The sequence below is a fragment of the Sciurus vulgaris genome, assembly GCF_902686455.1.
Source record: "Sciurus vulgaris genome assembly, chromosome: 12".
Lineage (NCBI taxonomy): Eukaryota > Metazoa > Chordata > Mammalia > Rodentia > Sciuridae > Sciurus > Sciurus vulgaris.
Window position 1 is genome coordinate 68,970,586 of NC_136473.1, and position 13,379 is coordinate 68,983,964.

Consider the following 13,379-nt stretch of genomic DNA (forward strand, 5'->3'; position numbering starts at 1 on the left):
ATTTGCCTCGCACACCTGAAATACTTTGAATGCCACAATGGGATGCTTAGCTTAACCACCACGTCAGATTTAAATAGATCAGAAAATGAGAAGAGATGGGAAAATACAGAGGCACCGATTTAGCATATTAACAAAAGTTCCAATTACCAATATTTTGATATTTTTTAAAGATCAAAGAATCAAAATAATAGGGAAAGAAATAAAAAATAGCATATTCCTGGGGTATCTAGAAAGCATTCAATTATTCACCTCATTCTTTTGGGAATGAACTCTAGAGGACAGGATAACTACCATTGTTTTGGCTGGCATACAAACTTCATTCAAGGGAAATTAGTGTAACCAAACAGGAGGGAGTTTTGTAGCTTAGAAGCCTCTTTTGTGTAAATACACACATGCTTCCATGGATTCAGTCTTGTACCACTGCCAAAAGCATTGGTACAGTAGCTTGCTCACCAGAGCACAAAACAAAGGACATTTGCATAACAGCAAAGTTCATCTGTTGGAATTATTGCTTGGATCTCTGTTGTGTGTTCCCTCTCCCCCACCAAAGGCAAACACTAGGTGATGCTAAATAGTGCAAATTGCTGAAGAAATTTAATTTAACCTACAAACTAAGGGCTAGTTTTAAAAGTCTTTATTAGTTAGATTCAATAGAGGAGTGGTTAAAGCAATCTACCTTTTTGATAGACATATCAAGAGTATATGAAATTCTGCTGTTAAACATTAAAAGGAAATCCATTTTTAAGCACATGATATGCAATGTCTATTATATGAATCCAGCAATTTTAAAGAATTGCTCTTCACTCAAAAACAAAAACAAAACAACAACAACAAAAAAAACAAAACTAGAGTTATTAATCATTCCAGAAATGACTTTTCTTTTCAATCCTAGGGGAATTTTGCGAAACTTTGGTGGCAGTACCAATCAATAGGATGCAACATAACAAACATAGCCCTTCACAAAGGCAAAGCTACATAATGGACATTGCTCTGAATTCTTTCTAACAAAAATTTTATAACTAGGCATTGCTGACTGTGGCAGATCTGGAAAAAAAAAAAAGTATTTTCCGAAGGATAATAGCTCAATACACGATTCTACTTGATTCAGCATATATAAACAATGATCAAAAGTATCTAGAACAAGTTGCCTGGCCTTTTCTTTATTTTTTCCCCTCTTTTTATTTTGTAATATCATCCAGAAACAAAGCAATATACATGGCTTGTCACGTTGCTAGAGGAGTTTAGATTAGCATGGCTATGGAGGCTGAATCACATGGGCAATCACTGGAGGCCCACAGAGTAGTGGTAATCTCAGATCAGGGATCAAAAGTTCCTGAGAAGGTCCTGGAATATACAGATGTGGTACCCTCACTATAACTTTCTTAAAAAGTTATTTTTAAGAGGGCCACATCTGGTGATGACCTTTTTGCAGGCGGAATTCCAAGACGGTGCAGGGCATCATATGGAGAAAGACAGGACCTGTTTGGGCATATGTATGTCTCTTCTCTCTCTCCCTTCTTATGAAGCCACCAATATTCAGTCATGGGGGTTCTATTCTTATGGCTTTAGCTTATTTTAATCACCTCCTGTAGAGTCCACTTCTTTACGTCATAGTCAGTTTATGATTCCATCCTCTTAATACCTCACCGTGGGGATTAAATTTTAACGTGAGATTTTGGAGGCAGCAAATGGTATTCAGTCCAGAGGATCACCTACTTCTTTTCATCTTTACGCCATGTGTTCTGTAAGAATCCAGTCTGATGGGGAAAGAAAGAGAAATAACACAAACTCGGGTCAACTGAAAAATAAATCCAAAGTAAAATCATTAGTAAGCATAAAAAGAGGTGTTGTGACTTGGCATAGGTAGACAAGAAATATCAAGAAAGGATAACTGGAGAGCAGAGTAGATTGAAATCACATTCTTAAAATCTGATTACAAAGAAAATAATTATGTAATCTCAAAGAGATGGTATTGTCTGAAAAAAAATGAAAGACATGCACTTTTATTTGGTCTTTAACTTCTTAAGAAAATTCATTTCATTTTATAAGCTTGGTAAAAAGACACTCTTCCAATACTGAAAACGGACGGTGAGTCAATAAATCTAGAGCGTAACTGCATATATGAATACAGACCCCAAACTTCTAAAAATGTTAACAAATTGAATTAAGCCATATATTAAAAGAATGATATGCCAGGACAAATTTGATTTGATTCCAAAAATATAAAGATGCTTCAAATGTATCAACATACTTCTTACATCAACTAATTAAAGGAGAAAGCCCATTTTTAAATAAATAGCTGCAGAAAAGGCACTTCTAAGAATCAGTAGCCACTTCTAACAAAAATGCAAAGTAAAACCAGATGAGAAGAAAGATATTTAAATAGGATAAAGTCAATGTGCAGGACAATAAGAAAGACAATGCAAAAATAACTAAGCTGGGAGGCAGCAGATAACATTTTTCTGTGGTGACCTCACAGGCCTCTAAACCCTGATGTTCCTGCCTATCTTCTCACAGTTAAAGTGGAGTAACAGAGAGCATGCCTGCTGTTCTCAGTTCCTCTATCATAGAAGGGTTCTCAATTCAGCTCAGACAGGCAAAGCCACCAGCCTGGGGCTGTGCACCATGAGAAGAAAAAGTGTCACTTTGACCACATCCAGGTCTCACTTTCTTCTACTGTGTACACTTAGTGTCACTCATTTACAGACCTGATGACAAACCAAAGTCAAAGGAGTTGAGTCTTAGTCATTCTCACTGGTTTTTAAAGATGGACTGATTTTTTGATATCTGCTTAAATCAAAACATAAATAGAATCATTATAAACATCTTACAGAAGAAAATAATAATGAGAACTAATAGAGTTCATACTATGTCCCAGGAATTGCTCTCATCGAATCCTTAGCACAACCTTGCCAGACTGATTCTATCAGTATCCCCATTTCCCAGACAGGAAAACCGAGAAATGAGAGATTAAGTAGTCTGCCAAAAATTACACAAGGAGTAAATTGGAGATTCACACACAGGCAATATGGCCCTAGACTCTTCTCTACTTCTTCACACTGCAAGGTGTGGAGACTACACCCTCTCCCTGGAAAGAAGGACTTAATTCTGTGACAAGTCGGTCCTTCCAGAGTTAACACAGAAGCTTAACATCATTCAAATCAGAATGCCAATGATGTTTTTGCTTCATTTTCTTTCAAACTGGAATAATGATCTTAAAGTATAAATGGAAGATTAGTTGGAAATATTCTACAAGAATATTATAGAAGAAATAAAAAGGGAGATGATATTCACTTTACAGCATGGATTTTAAAACTACTGAATAACAACCACGTAGTGTTGGCTTAAAAATAGGCAGATAGCCAAATGGTCATTGGAACAGACTAGAGAATTAGAGAGAGATACAAGTATATGTGGGAATTCAACTTACTGTAAAAGAGGCCTTTTCTTTCACTGGGAATGAATGGTTTGCCTTAAAAGTGATAGTGGTCTCACGGTCCATGTGTAAGGAAATAAAAACAGATCACTCTGTCACACCAAATAATTAAATTTCAACAAACTTAATGTTTAAAATTAATGTTATAAAATAGAAGACTTGAGAGAAAATAAAAGAGAACTTCATGTTCTGAATGTAAGGGATCTCTTTCTAAAGAAAAACTGAAATTCAGTCGCTTTAAAAGAAAATTATATGTAGCTAGAAGATAATATAATTGTTCTTTTACAATGCATAAGAACCCCCCATGTTAAAATCCAAAAGATAGAGAAAATATATCTGTATAACATTTACAAATTAATAATCTCCCCATAGTATGCAAAGAACTTTCTATAATTTGTAATATAAATGATTTAATAGACTCAATTTAAGAGGCTATACAGATAGATAATAATATTCAGAAAGATTTATCTTTCACAAAAGTCAGGGAAATGCAAATTAAAAAATAAAATTGGCAAAAAATAAAATTAATGATTTCAAGACTGTGAGAACACAAATCATGGATGCTTTCCTTGTTTGTTATAAAGTGACCTTTCTCAACTTCTTTGGAAAATATCAATCAATGATGATTAATATTAGACATATATTTATCTTTTGACATAAAATCCGTGGTAATCTATCCAGCACAAAATAAATGCAGTGGTATATGTTGCATACATTGTCAAATATTGTTTCTGGTAGTAAAATAATGTCAGTAGAATAAGAACTGAGTAATCTGTTTTTGGTCATGAAAAGAATATTATATAACAGCAAAAAATGATAAAATGTGAGCATAATTTATTCTCTGTGAAAGTCCAGCTGCCACATAAGGGGTAGGAAGTAAACTTTTTTTTCTGTGAAAACATGAAGAAGAAAGAGACCTTACATATGTGTGGGTATATTTGCTTTGCTTGTATGAGCATACAAAAGGTGTGAAAGAATATATTATCTTCTTACCTTGAAAGGGTAAATGCAAAGAATGGGAAGAGGTGAGAATGTATTCTTTCTCTGATTGCTAAATACAAATATAATATTTGAAATTGGTAGTTAATATTAGTATTTTAATGGAAAGGAGAACATTTTCAGGGATAACTCTAATTTTATTTCAACAAATATTTATTGCCCACCTCATTCTACATGAGTTTTCCAGGAATCCGTTATGAAAAGGAATTGATATATAAAGTCAAATATTTCCACACCCTTTTTCTCTCTGGTACCTCCATATCTTCTATTGGTTTAGTAGTCTCCTAACTATGCAACCTTGAGTTGGGGATGTAGGTTCGTAGTAATAGAGCCCTTGACTACCATGTACAAGGCCTGGGGTTCCATCCCCAGCACAACCAAAAATAAACAAAATGCAAAAACAATGAATTATGAAAACTTCCATATAGACATAAGGCCAAGGATTGTTTATTCACCTTAGACATGAGGACACCAAGGCCCGAAGATGTTAATAGCATAGCTTGGATCACATGTCAGAGAATTTTGTTCTTAACAAATTCTCAATCTTTTACATTAATCTTCATAAATACTCCTATTCATAAGATTCTTAAATATAGTATGATGGAATTAAAGAAGAAAGGATGTTGGTTGCAGTGTTTATGTGTTTTATTCTCTTCAGACCTGAAGCCAATCAATATACCTGCATGTCTTAGTTTCTGCTTATAATAGGGGATTTTGAAAGTGTCATTATTTCCTAGAGCTGATTTTCAGGATAGGAAAGAATTGACAAAAGGTTGGGGCTCCTTAATCAGCTAGCTACCTGTCCTATTTTCTGAAAATTTACAATAACTGAACAAAGAAATGGAAATTTAAGTAACAAAGAGCCACTCAAATAAATCATGTTGATAGGCAAGCTGTCTTTGAAATAAACATCTTATTTCTGGTGGGAAAACATAATTTCAATTAAAGGTTTTCAATGTAAAATTATTATTTTAGAGAGCACAGCTCTTGCTTATTCATTCCAAGAGCATGTTGTTTTGTCTGAATTTTCAGGGGTGCAACAATATTTTATAATCCTTCCTGTGTAAAATGGATATAAAATAGCTTGTGAGAAACTAAACTGAAAGCTTTAATCTTGTACATTTTGGACACACTCTAGAGAGTGGGGTCTTAAGCTTAGGAAAGAATAGGCTCCAATACTTAGCTAACTGACTTCTTAAAAATCTTGACACATATATTTTTAATAATGGCTTCAGGATATTTTCAGGAGGATGATCATATTAGATGTCATTTCTTTTAGCCTATTGGCTATAGTGATAATGTCCTTTTCCATATTGTTCAGAAAGTCATAGGTCGAATGTTTTCTCTCATATATAGAGAAAAACGAAATGAATAGAGGGATCTTGAGAAAAATGGAAGGGAAATCAGTAGAGTAGAAGCAGGGGAACAAGGGGAAGGGAGGAGGTGAGGGAAAGAGGAAGAACTGCAGAATGAAGTTGGCCAAAATATGCTGTGTGCCTGTATGAGTGTATGACAATCCATTCCAATTTTCTTTATAACTGTAATGATCCAATTAAAAATAAATAAAAGGAAAACCAAAAAGAAGAAGAAGAAAGAGTGTTTTATATAGTACTTCAAAAAATTCTGGAAAAGTAGATTCATTTCGTCTAATTCACTACTGGCCAAAAGATACATTTTGCTTAATGTATAATATTTTAGAAAATGAGAAAAATAGTTAATTTCTGAATGTAAACATCTATGGAAGAGAAAACAGGGTTTTTTAGACCTTAGAATGACCATCTCAAGAGTCATTAATATCAGATCCCTTCATCTCTGCTGGTAGATACCTTATTCAAGTTTTATCTTTTAAATTTATAATCTTTAATTTAATATTTTAGTTATATATGACAGTAGAATGTATTTTGAATATATTATTCATACATAGAGTATAACTTCCCATTCTTGTGGTTGTACATGATGTGGCGTTTCACTGTCATGTATTCATATATGAACATAGGAAAGTTATATCCAATATATTTTACCATCTTGCCTATTCTCATTCTCCCTCTGGTCCCTCATTTCCCTTTGTCTAATCCAATGAACTTCTATTCCCATCCCCCCTTGTTGTGTGTTAGTATCAGAGGTAATATTTGGTCTATAGTTTTTTGTGGATTGTCTTATTTCACTTAGCGTGATATTCTCCAGTTCCATCCATTTACCAGCAAATGCCATAATATTGTTCTTTATGACTGAGTAATATTCCATTGTGCATATGTACCACATTTTCCTTATTCACTCACCTGTTGAAGGGCACCTAGGTTGGTTCCATAGCTTAGCTATTGTGAATTGAGCTACTATAAACGTTATTGTGGCTGTGTCACCATAGCATTCTGATTTTAAGTCCTTTGGGTATATACTAAGGAGTGGCAACTGAGTCAAATGGTGGTTCTATTCTCAGTTTTCTGGAGAATCTCCATAGCGCTTTCCAGAGTGGTTGCACCAATTTGCAGTTCCACCAGCAATGTATGAGTGAACCTTTCTCCCCACATGTTTGCCAATATTTATTGTTACTTGTTTTCACAATAGCTAAATTAAATGCATTCTACTGTCATAACTAATTAGAACAAATTTAATAAAAAAGAAGTTTCCCAAACAAACAAAAAAAATCAAAACAAAAATAAAAAAGTTCTGATTTGAAATAACATAGCAATAAGGGATCAAGTTAACTATCCTTCCAGAAGCAAAAAACAAAACCCAAAATACACTCATAAGTCACTTAAAGAGTGGAAGATGTTCTGAGAAGTGCCTTGTTGGGTGACTGTCACTGTGAGGACATCATAGAGTGTGCACTGCTAAGGCAGTTAAAGCAGTTCAAGTTGTATCTTATGAAGGCTTCTTCTCAGCCTCAACACTAGGTTTCAAATCAGTTCATCTACTAACAGACTGCCTCCCAAGTTTTCATTCATTCAAGAGTGGTCAAACCATGATCTGAATTCTCAGAAAACTCTGTGGTTTGAAAGGCAAGGAAGTGGTGAATTCCTCAGCTGGGTCAGGTTGAATTCAGCTGTAGTAGTACTTCATTTTTTTCATTTATGTTACAAGTACCAGGAAGCCCTCTGAGATTGCCCTTCACTCATTTTCCAAGTCCACAGATAGCACTGCAACCCCAAAAGCAAACAGAACTCTATGTCACTCTTTAGTCTTTGCTTGCTTTGGGTTCCTGTCTTAGATCTTTCTTGCACCCAGATAAATCCTCTGTACTCAAAAGGAGCACATCTAAAACTATCCTTTATCCCAGCATCTCTTCTTGGAACCCTCCAAGAAGCTCTTTGGATTAACAATGACTTCAGGCCAGGTAGCAAATGTTGCAGAGACATTTGTCCTTTGTCAATTATGAATTCCTGTAATAAATCATGGTTGGCAACTTCCCAACCATCAAGAGGGGCAGGGAGCCTGTTTTTTACAATTGTTAACAAAAATATTCTTATGAAAATCCCAGGTCATATTCTTTCCAGAGGAAGCTTATTCTCTTTGATTTAAGATAGAAAATTTTGGTCAGTCCTTCTCTATTTTAAGATTTTTATTCCTTTCTCAATTTAAAATAACTGAGCAAAAAAAAAAAAAAAAACTAATTAAATGAGAGCCACTCAAATAAATCATTTTGATAGGCAAGCCACTTCTGAAAGAAACATTTTTCTACTGAGAAACTCTAATTTTAATTAAAAGTTAATTTCTTTCTGACTTTGATTTTGTGTGTAGGTATAAATATAGATAACATATCACCCTGTTGAAATCTGTCTTTAATGACTTCAAAATAACTATATACTAAGGGATTTTTAATTCATGCACCTGATTTTAGGATCCTTTTTCTCCACCAAAGCATGAATGTGTTATCACTATGCTCTCCCAAAATGTAGCTGGAAAAAAAAACTTAGACATTATAATATTCTATTATAAAATGTTGTTCTTTTTTTATGATGCATAAGTTCATGTGTTAGATAAATAGAACCACCCTTGGATTGCCTTTTTCAAAAGTTTTCTGTTCATTTTCTATCCCTGAGCATCGGAAGTGTTGTTATTGCTTTATCTGCTGAATTACATACAAGTAAGATTCAGGAATTCAATTGTGCATCCTCAGAAAATGCAAACGATGACTTATCTTTCCCCATCTTCCATAAAAAAAGTGACTTACATAGCATGTGCACTAACATTTCAAAGCAAGGGGTTCTGATGTTTCATTTAATTGAGTTATAAACAAGAACACTATCGAATCCTGCCACTGGCCTAGTGATGCCTGTGGATGTGTGAGTTTTCTCTGTTTGCTCTGTGTCCTTTCGGACACCCACAGCGGAGATGAATCACTAAGGTGTGTATTGGTGTGACAGTCCTAGAAAGTATCAAGACTAAAAGCCAAACCCAGGAAACAGCATTTCATTTACGTCCTGGTGTACTGCTAATTGTTCCCCAACCCTTCATTACTGCCTACTGCAAAGGCTAAGTAGAAAACAGTCACGCGGAAAGTGACTTCACTGAAAACAGGCAAAGCAAAATCCTAGGCCTTGTGAACTTCAGTTGCTCTGTTCCTGTGTTGTCACACTGATTCTAAGTTTATCTTCTATTTCAGGTCACTTGGAAACCTCCGCTCATCCAGAACGGAGACATACTTAGCTACGAGATCCGCATGCCCAACCCACACATCACAGTAACCAATGTGACCTCTTCAGTGTTAAGTCAATTAATTACTCATCTGACTCCCTTCACTAATTATTCTGTCACCATTGTTGCTTGCTCAGGGGGTAACGGGTACCTAGGAGGGTGCACAGAGAGTTTACCTACCTATGTTACCACACACCCCACCCTACCTCAGGAAGTGGGTCCCTTGTCTGTGATTCCACTAAGTGAATCTTACGTTGGAATTTCTTGGCAGCCACCTACCAAGCCAAATGGACCTGATTTGAGGTAAGAGATTGTGGATTTTTTGCATGGTGTTACCTTTCCAAAAAATAGGGAGAAAAGCTTTAACTTTTTTGGTTTATTTTTTGGTGGGGGTGGGGAGGGTACTGGGGATTTAACCCAGGGACACTTAACCACTGAGTCACATCCCCAACCCTTTTTATTTTTTGAGACAGGGTCTTGCTAAGTTGCTAAGGCTGGTCTAGAACTTGTGATCCTCCTGCCTCTGCTTCCCAAGTTGCTGGTATTACAGGCATGCACCACTACACCCAGCTAAGAAGTTTTTACTTACAGCTGAACATAGATCTAATTCCTATTTTATATGGATTCTCTTCATAATCCTCCTCTTGATTTTCAAGTGTATTTTTATTCTAAGTTGGGCAACCCTGATACATATTTTATGTAACACAGTTGCAGAAACATGTCTCAGAATTCTAAAGCTAAGGCTATAATTCTTTGGCACATTATTATTATCGGAAAAGTTGTAAAATGTGTGGTCAGGGATATAGATAAGATGAAAGGAAAGAGTTGTGATTCTAAAATGGCTTTGTAGTAACCTGAACTTGATTCTTGGCCAAGAATACAGAGTTAATAATAGTATCATTGTTTATAAAGTATTGATGGTAGAAGTTTTAGGAAATCATTAACTTGGTAAGCTTTGTGTATTTCTACTTTCTGTGAAACCAACAAAATCTAAAAGATTATCATTCTTGCTGATAATCATACAATGTGAATATAGCTGATTGTTTCAAATTAAATGAATATATGATAGAGCCAGAAAAAAATGTCTGTTTAATGGTAAACTTAAGATGTTATTCTTTATGTTTGCATGCATGCATCACACACACATACCATGGAACAACCTGAATTTTTGGTAATAACATTAGTTGAGATAATCCTGATGTTCCTGCTTGTCTTTTGCTTTAGATATGAGCTTCTGAGACGTAAAATTCAGCAACCACTTGCATCAAATCCCCCAGAAGATTTAAATCTGTGGCACAATATTTATTCAGGAACTCAGTGGTTTTATGAAGATAAGGGTCTTAGCAGGTGAGATTATAAAAACTATAAAAACAAATGCTGGCATTTAGTTTTGGGCATGTTGAATAGTTCAAAGTATCTCAGTGTCTTCATTGTGTGAGCACGTTATCAGTTGTGCAATGGAATATGTTTGGTTATTATCTGTGGCATTAATCATCGAACCGCAACAGTCAGCAGGTTTAATGTTTGCCATCTTAGCGGCATGCTTAAAATAAGCCTTTGAAGTCAAATTTGTAGACGTTTGAGCCTTAACCTATTGCCTTTGTCACAACTCTATCGAGATGTGAAACTTAACAGAGAAATTTGGAAATATGGAACATATATAAAACTCTAAATTAGTGGACAATTGTTAGATGCTTGCTGTTTCTGAGAAGTAATTGGTTATAATCGATTGGTCATTGATTCAGTCCACTAGAATTTATTTAGTGAACAAGATTGAGACCTGAAAGAATTTAATCCAGAGTTCAAAGAAGTTAAGAAATAGACAAACAGGTGATATCAGAGAAGAGTTCTACTGGTGGAGCTCGGAAATCTGAAGTTTCTGTTTCATTCTGTGCTGGAGAACTAGCTTAGTGACCTCAAGCAAATCACTTAACTCCTCTGAGTTTCACTTTTGTTACCCTTAAAATGAGGTGTTGGTGGATTAAATGACTTCTAAATTGTTGGGTCTAAGCACTATAATCAGATCACAACATGCATGAATATTACTTTGTGAAAACCTGTCAGTTATACTTCTCAGTAATTTTGGTCAGGTTAGTGATTTATCTGGACCCACACTGAGTAGCTATGTTCTGAACTCAGTCCAGCCTCTCCTCCCACTTCTTCCTTACCAAGGCCTTTGTGTCCCAGCCACATCTGCATTATATCCAGGGACTCCAGTGGATACCACTCACTCACTCAACTTCTCCCCAGTGCAAAATGTTCCCATTGCCCAGTGAAATCATCCTTCAAGTCTTGGCCTAGAAGCTTCTTGCTCCAGAAAATTTCCCTCCCATTACTTGCTGGTTGGAGTTGGCTTCACTTTTGGGCATTTCCGTAGCACGTCCCCTAACATACCACTGTCGTTGTAATGTGCCAGCATGGCTGCTTGTCTGGATACCATGTTACACCATGACATCAGCCAAAAGACAGAGTCTTCTCTATCCTCAACCCCTCCCACAGTGCCTGGCACCTAGTAGACATCTAAACATGTGTTAAATGAAAGGCTATGTTAACTCGATCAAGGGATGATGTATTTTGATTCCTTACTGCCTTGGGAATATGAACAGTAGTGTTTGTTATTCTCTTTGGGGGAATGGGCAAAACTCAGGAAACTTTCGCTATCCATCTTAAGGAATTGTGGGAAAACATAATAGATGCTCTAAGATTCTTTGGAGAGAGGCAGCATGTATATCTAACCAAGCAACAGAATGAACCATATGAAATTACCACCTTTGTAAATAAGAAATGGTCAATTACTGGATCCTTTTTATTCAACCTAAATTTTCATGGACATTGATCTGTTATTGACAATCTATGGAATTATTGCTTCAGTTGAAGGAATTCATTTATTCAGTGATTTATTGTCGCTTGCTATATACTGAGCCACAGTGATAAGTAACAAAAGATGAAACCAGTGTCCTCCCAGAGCTCAGACTGACTGGAGAGCCCTCCTCCTACCCCCAGGGATTGTGATTTACATGTTAATTGCCATGACATAGTTAACTACTGAGTCACCCACTCTGCCTAGAAAAATCATTTAGAAAAAGTAGCTTCCTAAGATCTAAGAACTCTGGAGTCCCTTAAAGGTAACAGTTTCCAAAATAAAGGGAACCTAACATTACTGAATCTGAGTTTAAACCTTGAGATATTCAGTAGAAACATAGAATAAATCCCACAAAGTTAATTTTGCTTCTTCATAGAAGAAACTATAGTTTCTTAGAGAATTAGAACCTAGACCAGAATCCTAGTTGTGAAATTTTAGTGATTCCTCTAAGGACTCTTAATGAGAAGTACAAATCTAAAATTTATGAGAAAAAAATTCACACAAATAAATCGAAGTGTAAGTTGAAATAAGCACACTCATGACAAATACTTCTAAAATGGAAGTGTATATAACAAAAAGGTGCTTAGGGGATATTTTGAGTAGCCTCAGAATATTATCAAGTGTTGTTTTGTTTTGTTTTGTTTTGTTTTCTTGCTAAGACTAACAAAGTTTTATTTTTTATTTTTATTCAAATAATTGCTGCATCCCTTGTAAACAGCTTATAGTAAAACAACTATACATTTTCTCCTATTCAAAATAAATGGCATGAGACTGGGCTCATAATTTACGTGCTAAAAGCCACCATTTGTTACTCTATAATACTTGAAGGAAATGAGAGTTGTTTGAAATTGTTCTCTAATAGAGAGTTAAGAAATGTTGCTTTTGTGGTGTTCTGAAAGGAGGAAAAGTATCTATGTGAAAATATTTGTTTTGATCTGGGCCGGGTGGCACACGCCTGTAATTCCAGTGGCTCAGGAGGCTGAGACAGGAGGATCACAAGTTCAAAGCCAACCTCAATAAAAGCGAGGTACTAAGCAACTCAGTGAGACCCTGTCTCTAAAATAAGTACAAAATAGGACTGGATATGTGACTCAGTGGTTGAGCGTCCCTGATTTCAATCCCCCATACCAAAAACAATATATGTATTTTTTATATATATATATATTTATTTATATATATTTATATATATATTATTTATATATATATTTATATATAAAATATATATATATAAAAAAGTACATATATATATGGCATGAGTCTTCGTATTGTAAGAACTCCTCACTTTTTCTTTCCTTCTTTTTTTTTCTTTTCTTTCTTTCTTTCTTTCTTTTTTTTTTTTTCCTAGCCTTCCCAAAATGCTCAGGGTTTCTTTAAACTGGACAAGTGGGATGTTTCACAAATCTGAGAGAAAACTGGAAGTGAGTTCACTGTTTTACTGTTTAAAGG

The 13,379-nt window shown here is 35.3% G+C and overlaps 1 protein-coding gene across 1 annotated transcript in view; it reads left to right on the forward strand.

Moving 5' to 3' along the window:
• USH2A (usherin) overlaps positions 1-13,379 on the forward strand; it is a 777,454-nt gene that overhangs the window by 531,862 nt on the left and 232,213 nt on the right. The window contains 2 exon segments of the mRNA XM_079107116.1: positions 9,039-9,373; positions 10,295-10,417. Coding sequence (XP_078963242.1) covers positions 9,039-9,373; positions 10,295-10,417 — 458 coding nt within the window.